Source organism: Mauremys mutica, chromosome 2, assembly GCF_020497125.1.
Source record: "Mauremys mutica isolate MM-2020 ecotype Southern chromosome 2, ASM2049712v1, whole genome shotgun sequence".
In the NCBI taxonomy this organism is placed as follows: domain Eukaryota; kingdom Metazoa; phylum Chordata; order Testudines; family Geoemydidae; genus Mauremys; species Mauremys mutica.
The window spans coordinates 255,488,046-255,500,263 of NC_059073.1; the positions used below are offsets into that span (position 1 = coordinate 255,488,046).

A 12,218-nucleotide genomic window follows, 5' to 3' on the forward strand; every position below is an offset into this window, starting at 1 on the left:
GTTCTCCTGTCCGCTGGCTGCTTGAGGCAGAGAAAAGCCTCTGGGGATTGTGAGCAGCAATTGAGTTGTTTTATTTTGTGGCGTTTACATCCTTTTTTATAAACAATAAATTGGGCCCTGAGGAAAAAGCCTTACAAAGGACTTGGGTGGGAAATTTGCTTTCCCTCCTGTGCTGGTGGAAGATAGCACAGGTCGTCTGTTGCTCTAACTTTCACCCAGGCAGGGTAGCCAAGGATCAGAAAGCTACAACCATACATAAGTCAGATTTAAAGGACAAATATACACTGCTGTAAGAACAAATGATTTGAAAACAAAACATAACAATTGCACTCTGATGAAGATGGAAAATGTGGTTAGCTGTGTATGCTGCCTTGCTTATGGTAAATTGTCACTTTAAAAAATCTAACCTTCAATACTAGCATCAAAGCGCAGTCTGAATCCTGGGGCGTTGATAGATCCATCAGTGAAGAACTTGACATAAGCAAAACTGTCAGAAGTATCCATTGCATCAGGGATAGTAGTACCACAGTATCTGCCCAATAAATTCCCTAGGCAAGTCAGAGACAGACAGATGAGTTTTATTATTAGGATGAGATTTATTCAAATTTCTATTCAAGTAGCACCACTGAGTTTAAACCATTAGGTAGGTTTAAAGAAATAAAGCAATCTTGGGAAACAACTGGAAGGGTTTTTGTTTCCTTTGCTTTACTTCAATAACTAATGTAACTACGCTGGCAATCAGGAAGGCACCTGTACTGCATGTAGTTCTTTCAGCAGCAAGTGTTTTGAGTAGTCTCCTTTGAGACTTGCTGCTGGGATGAGGGCAGGGAGGAGAATCACTGAAACAGTCTACTGACCTGAAGCATTGTACTCGCGGATCTCCACAAAGTCATTTGCACACTCAGGGGAGTCCTGAACATCTAGTCCTTCTAGGCTAATGGTGAGATAATGGCCAGTAGGTCCCCAGAGAAACCATTCGCACAACAAATTGTCTTGATAGTGCAGCTCCGGAAATCCTATGCTTTCGACGACACCATTTTGTCCTGTCACCGTTCCACCACATGTAGCTATAAAGAGAACCACATTTCTAGTGATCCACTCACCCCAGAACAGCACCTCATGGAATTGAGCCACCTCTCCCACAAGACTTTAACAGCACATTGCCAAGTAGTTCCGCACAACCATAGTGGGGATTGTCCTCCAGATTCTAAGTCTCTTAATCTCTCCTTTTAATTCCACCAGTCCTGGTTTGTTTTCCTTCCACAAATATTTACACCTACTGTGGATGTTGTTTGTTTTCTCTTTGTTTTACCTCTCACTGATCTAATCTCAGCCAGCCGTAAACTCAAGTTACAGACTTGGGACTTGATTCTCATTTACATTGAAGTCTCTTTCCACTCTGGCAGTGTAAATGAGAATCAGGTCCTTTGGATCCAGATTTCAAACATCTCAAAGTCTGGCAGTGTTTTGATCATGGATTTGTGTTGGACCATTATAAAGCTAAATGTCATTTGGTAAATTTGGATCCAGATTTTTAAGGTTTGGGTGATGGTTTGGATTGGGAGCCATGGGTCAGATTCCTCTCTAGATTTAACTAGGTAGTAATATTCATAGTCTATTTGTTGGTTTTGTCTTCTGTGTGGCAGCATAAAAGCAGAATTACAAGCTTGGTGTTTGTTTCCTACTGCTTTTGATTCTCATTTCCAGGCCTTTCGCTGTGCTGCTGCTATGCATGGCCTGGCTTCCCATTTCACAAAGCCACCACCCTCTTTTTGCTCGTGTCTCTTGAAATTTCACTTCTTTTGTGATAACCACAAAATGTGAGTTCATAATAATAATGTAAAGAACAAATAATAAATTACTCCCAGTGGAATATATTGGCTTTTCCAGTGCATCCTGTATGTCTGCCAAGTAAATAACAGACTTTTAGAGGCAGTTGCTATATTTCTTTTTATGTCCTGTGCAATGGTGATAATATTGATGGCTCTTAACAAATGACTTATTTCAACATGATTAATAACTACCTGTTAATCATGTTGGAATAAGTCATTTACGAGCCATCAATAGAATCATAGAATCTCAGGGTTGGAAAGGACCTCTAGAGGTCATCTAGTCCAACCCCCTGCTCAAAGCAAGACCAATCCCCAAACAGATTTTTGCCCCACATCCCTAAATGGCCCTCTCAAGAATTGAACTAATGACCCAGGGTTTAGCAAGTCAATGCTCAAATCACTGAACTATTCCTCCCCCACCCCCCATCACCATTATTACCACTGCACAGGACATAAAGAGAAATATAGCAACTGCCTCGAAAAGTCTGTTATCTAATTGGCAGACATACAGGATGCACTGAAAAAACCAATATATTCCACTGGGATTCTTTTTGACCAGATACAATTTCTCTCTTAATATATGCTGTCAATATTTTCATACAGTGGGCCCAATCTCCACTCCCCTATATATATATATATATATATATAGTTTTTTATATTTGAGATCAATACATAATCAATAAAATCTTGCTTAAAACAATACATTCCAGTTCTTTGCTACCAAGAAATATGAAGAAGAAACAGCCCCCCAGTCCTGGTTTTGAATGCTCCCAGATGAGACCAATATAATAAGCAAACACTGTTCTCTGAAGGTTAGTGAAAACTGACATCATTTTACATTGCCGTTGAATCTGACCCAAGGGATTTATTTTACTGTTAACTCTTTGTTGCGCGTTACTAACCCTGCCTTAGCAGCTAGAAAATAAAAAATGGTTTCTTAATGAATTATTTCATTTTCTGGCTGGCAAATATTGACTCCCCATCTCATCCCATCCTCATTCCATTACTCAACCATATGCTGAGATTATCAGCACTCTGTTGCTTTTGCTCCATCTTTGTTTGCCTCCCGGCACTGTTAATATAATCAGTTATGACACTGGCATCAGGGCACCCCTCCTTTACCTCACAACTACCTGCTCTTAGTTGCTCTTCTTGCAATACGTACCTCTTCAATCCCCTTGTCATACAAATTACACTCTATTTGAACACTGAATACCAAATCAGATTACTTGACTTTACACATCTAACGTTATTTGTAACCATTTTCTGACCAAGGTGCACCTGCTTTGTAATTTATCATACAACACTGTTTATATCACGGGCCTCTGGCCCCCGGGTGCTACAGCCACTTACTCCTTCTGGCCCTTTTGGTGTTGTCACTTAGATTGCTGCAGTTGACTATTAGGCTTATCAAACTGCCCAATCCCTGTTTCCACTGCAGCAATTCTACAAGGACTTTCATATTTTGCTGTGATTCCTACCAGCACCAGGGAAATAATATATTAGCATTAATTGATGTGATGATTCTGATTACATGAATCTATGGTATAGAATAATGGAAAGAGACAAAAGCTTCTGTCAATCAATCTATTTTGAATAATTTAGGGCCTAATCCTTATTGAATTAAAACTACAGGACTTGGGTCCTAAATCTTTTCTGTTCCTTTTATAGCCACAGATCAGTGAAAATGCAATAAATGGAATAACTGCTAGCATTACCTCTTGAGTACTTGGCATTGAATCCAATATGTGTGGCACTGTTGTCAGACCTAAACCTCATATACATGACAGCTCCTGAAGACCTTTGAATGCCTGGCAGAGAACTTCCACACAGCTTGGCAAGCACTGGTGCACTGGAGTCAGCTCCATCATGTAATTCAAGGTAACTGAAGGCACAACTAAAATAGGAGGAACTTTTCTATTTAATTTGCAGCAACAATCCATTTATGACATTTCAGCAAGTACCTGAAACCTTCGAGCAATGAAATTTTAGATGCGGTGTGACTAGGAAAAAGGCACAGTGATAGAGCCAGACAAATTCACAGATAATGATAGGGCTTGAATCAATTATAGTGCCAGAAATACTAAATACCACACCAAACTCTTATAGTCAATGATGTGAATCCTGTGACATGGCTATTAACAGTAATAAAAAGGCTTTAAATAATGTCACTGTTTAATGTGCAGCATTTTTTTAAAATATTTAACCTTGAAATGATTATTTAAAAACACATTTTTTATTCAACATCTTCAGTGACTACTGAAATAAATAAGGGCAGTGGGACTGATCAAAGCTATCTATAGGGGTTCATCAAACCAAATAAGTGTGCACCCCATTATGTGGGTAAGTAAGAGCCAACAACTTCTTCAAAATACAAGACAGCTTCACTTATGGGGTGCTGTATAATCACCTACCAGCCTCACCCAGCTATCCTGGAAGGTGGGCGTAGGCGGGTGCAGGCATTTGTGGAGTCCACATACCTGCACCAGCTTTTCTGAACCTGGCACTATTGTGGGGTGGATTCTTTGCTGGTGTATGTGACAGATAGGGCAGATTCCTGCAATATCCTGGACAAACCCTACTGAATTAAGTTAAGTCTGACTGAATTCAGTTTAAGTATTTTAGGAGTTCATTGTATTAAAATGCATTTTTTGTGGGATTGTATGTCACATGTCTAGGGAGGAGACCCGACTGAGAGAAACCCTGGCTGGGAAGTGCAATGAGCTTCAAAGTACTATTTGAAACAAGATGAACTTTTGAAGTTAAGTGACTTTCCTAGGAAATACCCAGGGGAAGGGAATGTAAATTCCCCATCTCTGGACCCAAAATTTTGAAGCTATTCCTTGAGGAGAAACCCACTGTCTCACTGCCTATTCACCGTCTCTAAGAATCAAATCACAAACTGTATAAAGGAGATGATCACATATTCATGGTGTGCTGGTTCTGAGCCTCAGTGGCTCTGAATCTGTAACCGCAGGAAAACCCCTTGGTGGGGTTTGAAGGACTGTTCGCCTACCAGAGCCTTTGTTGGAGTCAGGCTTGATCTCTGATGAGCTAATTAGCATCAGCGTAAGTTCTTTTATTGTTTTTCTCTGTGATGCTTTTACCTTAAGAATAAATTTGCTTGCTTAGAAAGAGCTGTATGATAACTGTGGACAATTATGCCGTTTATAGCCTCTGAGGAAGGAAAACAAAGCAAGCCCGCTAAGGCAGTCTGTCTTGCTGGGGAATTTATGGTGTAGGCATGGGTATTTCCAGGCTGCAAAATTCTCACTGAGGAGGGAGGGAGACATGTGTCTCCACCCAAGAGAGGTGATGGCTGGGGAGTCAGAAGTTTGAGAATGAACCTTGCTGGAGGGAAAATACAGGTTAGGTTGCCTGGAACTGTTATGGTGTCAACTGGTATAACTCCACTGAAGTCAGTGGACTTCAACTGATTAGCAAATGAGGATCTGGCCCGATATGTCTTCTGCCTGCATGGCATGCAGAGAGCACAGACCAAATGAGTTGATATAGCGGTACAACCCCCCAAGTGTGCTGTGGGCCAGGGCCAGGGCCAATCAGTCTGTGCCCACTGGCCACCAATCTGAGTAGGAAGGGAGCACAGGGCACAGAATTTACAGAAGAGATCTTCCTGCCATTTGAGCTTCCTCCATCCCTGTTATTGTTTTGCTGTATATCTTATTTTTAATTTCTGTCAAATATTAAAAAGGCCAGGGATGTGCACTGGCAATGTCAAGGTGCAGGCACCTCTCTCAAAAGTCTCCAAAACATCCTAATTGTAAATTTTGGAGTAAATTCTATTGGGGAATTAGGGAACATACTGATATAGTAATAGGGAAAGAAAAATGAAAATGGAGTGCCTCAGAAAATGTATGCAAAATAAATGTAGCTATATACTTGGGTGAAGGTTCAATGTAAAACTGGTCTTCAAACTGCAGCTCCACTGCCCCTCCATTCGGAGCTGTTATGGTCCAGACACAGTCAGCATGCTGTGGATAGTTGTTAGGATAGTTGGGGGAAGATGCATATCCACTGGGACTGGAATCACTGATATAGATAGTCCCTCCACAGGCTAGGAAAGAGAAGTTTAAGAACAACAGGTTAAAGAAAATGTGTGAGATGTTCAAAACAAATGAGGACCAACTTCTGCTGGTGAGAGAGACAAGCTTTCGAGCTGCACAGAGCTCTTCTTCAGGTCTGCACTGAAGAAGAAGAAGAGCTCTGGCTAGCTCAAATATTTGTGTCTCTCTCACCAACAGAAGTCGGTCCGATAAAAGGTATCACCTCATCCACCTTGTCTCTCTAATATCCTGGGACCAACATGGCTACAACAACACTGTATACAAAATAAGTAAGTCATCCATATACTTAGTCCCAGGTTCTTTTCAATGGATTATATTCATCACTCAAACAAATATACTCTCATTTTTGCTGTTGAATGATACTATAGCACAGTTAAACCTAGATTTTCTGGCCTGCTTGTTAACCAACAGCCCATTTATTCCATGAAAATTAATATAATGGTCCCCTGATGACTGCAGTGACTGATACTCTACTCCCACAGTGATCCTAGACTCAGATAAGCATGAAGAGGAAAACCTTATATGCTTTATTTCTGAAGAATTCCTAACATCTGGAAAACTGAAGTTAAGGATTGGATCATTCGATGCTTTTTGTGAAGCACCCTCACTTTCACTTTCCAAAACAATTGAAATGTAAAACTCGAGACAATATGAAATCCAGTGAGAAATGACATTCAAAGCAAACTCAAGAATTTGTTCAGTTTCTTTGCCCTACTAAGATACTTTTATTTAGCAGTGTAGTGGGGCGGCTGCCCTAGTCCTGGAGAACAGCCAAGCTAGGCTGATTGGAGTAGCAGTCACAGCTGTGGCCAGCTCAGTTAGGGCCCAGCTGGCCCTGATAAGAGGGCTGTGAGCCAGAAGCTGGAGCAGTCTCTTTCTAGTGGTAGAGAGGGAAGGACCTGGCTGCCTGAGAGCTCAGGGTACAGAGAACAGAACAGAGCAGGGCTGGGGAAAGGCCAGAGGAGCTGGGGAGCTCCAGGCTGGCAAATCCCTAGGCTGCGGGCTTTTATAAAAGGCCAAAAGAGGCAATGAGGTTGCAGAGGCTGCAGCCCAGGGTTAGGCAGGGGCAGCCCCCTGGCCAATGATGAGTGGCCATTACAGACTGCAGTTTGCCCCAGTGAGAGGGGGCTAGATGACGATTGGCAGTAGCCATTGAGGCAAGGTGGGTGTAGAGGGTGGGGGTTCCCCTGGGAGGGGAGACCCAGAGGGTGGGGGTACTGCTGGGACAGAACCCTGAGGTAAAGGGCACTGGGGTCTGGGAGGGACACGGGACAGGTGGCAGGCGAGACACCAGCCTGCAGAGGGCGCACCGTATGCTGGAAAAGAGCTAATTCCCAGCTGACCTGTAGGAGGCACCGAGCCAGTGAGTAATCGCCTTGCTACAAGCAGCTAACAACTTTATGATTAAAATACATTTTAGTAATGCTAATGAATACAGTAATTCAATCCAGGTCTCTAAAGTGAAGTGTGAGAAGTATATATGTATATGCTTAGCTCCTACTATGTGTAGAATTTCCAATGGAAGGAGTAGAAAGAAGAAGAGGAGTTACAAACTTGAGAGTGAGTGAGCATGCTAGTAGGTTACCTTAGTTCTCTTTAATCAACATCATTTAAATGAGAGATCCAAATGTCCTAAGACATGTGTTTGCCTGAAATACTTTGGGAACAGCTGAAGATGCCAAGCCTCTGATTTATACCAGCTGAGGATGTGGCCTGCCACCTCTTCATTCTTTCAAAAATGCCAGTTCCTGCGGGGGATGTTATTTTCTCAGCTGAGGAGGAAACTTTTATGGAATGTTATCATTTCTGCCAATGCACTGGGTCACACTCATTTCTGTTGTAACTCACTATTTGTAGTATGTAGCAGGAAGAGGCAAGATTCTAACTTGCCTTCCTTCCCCATGTTAACTGTTGAAGTCTCCTGCTAACCTGTGTCCAACTTCCCCCATTTCCCAGATGCAGGCAAGAGATAGCTTCACCCAACCACCAGGGAAACTAGAGATACTATTAATGAAAAGTGTTTTATTAACATAATGTCAGGATTAGAACCCAGGTCTGCTGAGCCTTGGACAGTTGATGTTCCCACAGTGCAGCAAGCCAAGGAGCACTGTGGAGAATAGGCGCCACAGGCAGTACTACCCAAAGGAGCCAGAGTGACAGTACTCTGCAGCTGGGGTTACCACCTCTGAAATGCAAAAAAAACCCAGCACCCACCGTCCCACAAGGCAAGCCTGCTGCAACCTCAACCCCCAGCCACAAGGCAACTCTCCCCCCACTTCAACAGCCACTTATCTAGACAGATAACACATATTGATAAAATTGATAACATCATTTTTCTTACTTAAACTGCAAAAGTGGTAACACTGCAGCATCTTTAGCTGGACACAGAAACTTTTAAGATTAGATATCCCAGTGCATTGCGATAACAATGCAAATCTTTAGACCCATGTAAAAAAACTGGCAGATTAAATTATTTTTCTGGCAACTGGCAAATATATAAAAAAACTGGCCAGGTCAAACAAATACTGGCTAGGTGATAACCCTAACTGTGGCCCTCTGATTGGCCATCACCCTTTTTAACCCTGGAAGGTACCCCAGGAGGTTGTCTGGGCAACAACAAAGACTTTGGGCCTGTTGTGACTCCAGACCTCACCTTGTCTCTTGATCTCAGGACTCTGATCCCAGCCTGACTCTGACCCTGACTCTTGCCTCCTGATTCTAGCCTGATGCTACCTCTGATCTTCGGTCTCCAACCCCAGCCTGACTTTGACCCTGACTCTTGCTTATTGAACCTGGTTCTAGCGATTCCTCCAACCTCTGCTCACTGACTACCATCCTTGACATGTAGACAACATACACCCTGGTCCCTTACAAATATGTGGAATACTTATGCAGTGAGCATTTCAAATAATTTACACAGAAGGCATTTTTGCCAATATTTGTTTTTTAATCAAATTGCAGTCTCTCCATGCTAAGTGCAGTTGTAGCTGTTTTGGTCCCAGGATATTAGAGAGACGAGGTGGGTGAGGTAATATATTTTATTGAACCAACTTCTGTTAGTTAGAGAGACAAGCTTTCAAGCCATACAGAGCTCTTTTTCAGGTCTGGGAAAGGTGCTCCCAGTGTCACAGCAAAATGCAATGTGGAACAGATTGTTTAACATAAGGAGCTTAAATTCATTACTTGGCTAGTTACTAAAAATCATGGACTGAACAGACACACTGGATTTATGGCTTATTACCGGAATTGGAATCCACTAACCCCCTCCTCTTGTCCTATCACTGCAGAGGTGTTACCGGGCCACTCTGCCCTAAATGCTGGCTTACACTATGTGCTAACTACTCATGCTAAACAATCTGTTTCACTTGCATTTTGCTGTGACACTGGAGCACCTTCCCCAGACCTGAAGAAGAGCTCTGTAGGGCTTGAAAACTTGTCTCTCTCTAAGGACTGACGTGGGTCCAATAAAAGATATTACCTCACCCACCTTGTCTCTTCAGGTTAAGTCACTTATTATAAGAACCGTGCTTCTGAAAGAACAAATTTTATGGGTTTTTTTCTACCAATTTTCAGAATTTGTGTTGGATTTTGACACTCACCCAGACTCTTAGCCTCATACTTCAGTTTGAACCCTTGGCCTGCATGACTGCTGTCAGAAATGAAGTGGACAAACAGCTGATTGTCTGTAGTGTACATGGTAGAAAAAGAGCTGCTACCACAAAACCGCCCGTTCCTTCCAATGGTCCCCAAAGGCGGGGCAGAGTCATCCAGTCCATTTTTAAGCTAGAAGGAAATTGTTAAGGTTGTTCAAGCATACGCTGTAAACCTTAAGGAATGCTCTAGCAGATATAAGAACAAACCCAAACAACAATCTTGAAAAAAGCATTTCTCCCTTTAATTTACTGTACCAGTAAATCGTCATCTCTAAATAAAGCTTTGAAAGATAGCAAGACCATTCTAAATGATATTTTGTCACTTTCCTGTTGTTAATAATACCACAACATATCGGAGCCCTAGTCATGGGCCAGTATATCCTGCTTCTGGAAACCAAGTGACAACACCCAGAGCTGATCAGCTCACCTCCACGTAGTCCCCATGGCTGCAAGAAGCATCCTCGCTCTGAACTTCGAAGGGTTGTTCAAAATGGACAACGATAACAAACCCACTGGTAACCAATACATGCCAGGAACAATTGAGATTGGGAGCATAGGCCTGAGGATAGTTGGGGGATGTGATCACTCCCCTGTCGGCATGCAAATAGCCACCACAACCTGAATGAAGGGAAATGAGATAAGGAAGAAAAAATCATCTTAAATTATTACAAAAATGTCTTCAAAATCACTGTGATAACCCAAACGCTGAACAGCTGGGTCGGATGTGCATTAGTGGACATCCTGAATAATCTGCCCACTTCCAGGCCACATGCAAGTCCAGGTTGTATGCTGACACACAACAAACAAACCTGGCTTTTTAGTATGGCAGAAAAATGAGTACTGCACTGTGCTTGATGCATGTGGGGAGGGTAGGCATAGGTGTCTTTATGCCACCTTTCCTCATGCGTTCCTCTCAGCACCAATCCGGGGGGCTGCTGTACCCTAAACTGGCCCCCAGCACAGGTTGTAAGTTGGAGCAACCTCAAGGCTGTCCACTCAAGACACTGACATGCTCCTCCCTGCTCCTGCCCCCCTTGGAATGCACTCTACAGCAGTCTGTGTGTTTGGGGAGTGGGGCCGTCAGAACTGCTCACAAGCATCTGGCTGCAGCAGAGGATTTCCATATGAAAGGAGAATCTTCAACTGTTGCCATGAGGCATCTTTGTCCTTGTGGGGCCTTAAAAGGGTCCAAGGACCTGGCCCTGTATCTATTTTGTGTGTGTGCTTGGATTCATTTATTTGCATCTCCAAGTCAGAGGTTCCCTTCCCTTTCATTCTCCACTTCCCCATCTCTCAACAATTGCAGTTTGTTTTTTAGCTAGCACCAGCCTTCACATTTTCTGACTATATTTTGCAATTCTTAACCACAATTCTTAACTGTTGTAATATTTCTTTATGCACTTGTACATTTTCCAGGCTACAATATTTGTTTTTCAGGACAAAGGTGATTTTCAGATCTGAGGAGAGTTTCATAACAGTAGAACTCTGGACAAGGGACAAAGTTTACCTTAAGAACATGTGTTTTTGGAATATATGAACAGATGCTTTGTGCAATTACTTGGATAGATTGCTGACAGTTGTGGCAGGTTGCTATGCTAAAAATGTAGGCTATAACTACTTCCTTCCTTATTCAGCTTTCAGCGCCAAGGCAGATTAAAGATAAATTTGAAGAAAAAAACCCCTCAACTTACTTTTGTGATAAGAAGCATTAAACCCAGCACCAGTGACACTTGCATCTGTAGTGAACTGAATGAACAAGGCCTCTCCAGTAGATCTTATTGGCCCAGGTGCATCTCGACCACATATGGTGGCCAGCACCGGGGCAAGGCTATTGTCTCCTAAGGTTAAAAGAGGAAATATCAGTATTAAAAATACCAGAAGTCTTAATTTTTTAACAGTATTTCAGTCAAAGTTGTTCACAGATTTTTCTGGACCATCACCATCTTGTGTTGCTTGTTGCTTGATATTTGCCTGCACGTAGCTTCAGCACAGAAGAATATTAATTTTGGAACAGGTTCCTGTGACTGATAAACTGAAGCAAAATTTGATCTTTCAGATGTATTTATTTATTTTAAGTACACACACACAGTAGACAAGGATTTTTTATAAACTGGGGCTCTCTGTGTATTTCACACTGTCAGACAGTACCAAGATTTCTTACCATCTCTGATGACAAGTTTGTCGTAATTGCATGAATTATGAGATTCTATATCTAGGGCCAGGATATTGAACTCCACAGTGGATTCTGGAGCTCTGATAAGCCAGGTACAGTCAACAAAATTTCTGTAGTTGCTGGGCCAGCCTGGTGAGAAGAGGAATGAAGGGGTTTCTCCAGTCATAGCAACACCACCACATACACCTGCCATGCAAAAAGAAACAAACATTAAAAATCTTTTATAAAATTAAAAGTGTTTCTTCTTTATTGTCTAATTTCACAGTCCCTCACTGAACACAGTATGAAAACTACAATGGCGCTATATGTCAATACAATACAATGTTAAAGTACTTCTGCAAGCACTCTCAGGTGTTGGTTTGAAAATAGGAACCGTAGCCGGTGCACAAGTCAGCCTTAACTTTGTCCAGTTTAACTTGCTCAGATACAATAAATAGATTCATGTTCTCATTTCTTACAATAGGTATATATCTCA

General features: G+C 42.2%; 1 protein-coding gene across 1 annotated transcript in view; it reads right to left on the reverse strand.

The window, feature by feature from the left end:
- The window catches only part of CUBN (cubilin), a 215,549-nt gene that overhangs the window by 69,435 nt on the left and 133,896 nt on the right, over positions 1-12,218 (reverse strand). Inside the window, exons 40-47 of the mRNA XM_045006661.1 lie at positions 11,732-11,929; positions 11,262-11,408; positions 9,998-10,188; positions 9,517-9,700; positions 5,733-5,907; positions 3,551-3,729; positions 858-1,067; positions 408-548 (exon numbers count right to left, since the gene is read on the reverse strand). Coding sequence (XP_044862596.1) covers positions 408-548; positions 858-1,067; positions 3,551-3,729; positions 5,733-5,907; positions 9,517-9,700; positions 9,998-10,188; positions 11,262-11,408; positions 11,732-11,929 — 1,425 coding nt within the window. The remainder of the gene's footprint in view (positions 1-407; positions 549-857; positions 1,068-3,550; positions 3,730-5,732; positions 5,908-9,516; positions 9,701-9,997; positions 10,189-11,261; positions 11,409-11,731; positions 11,930-12,218) is intronic.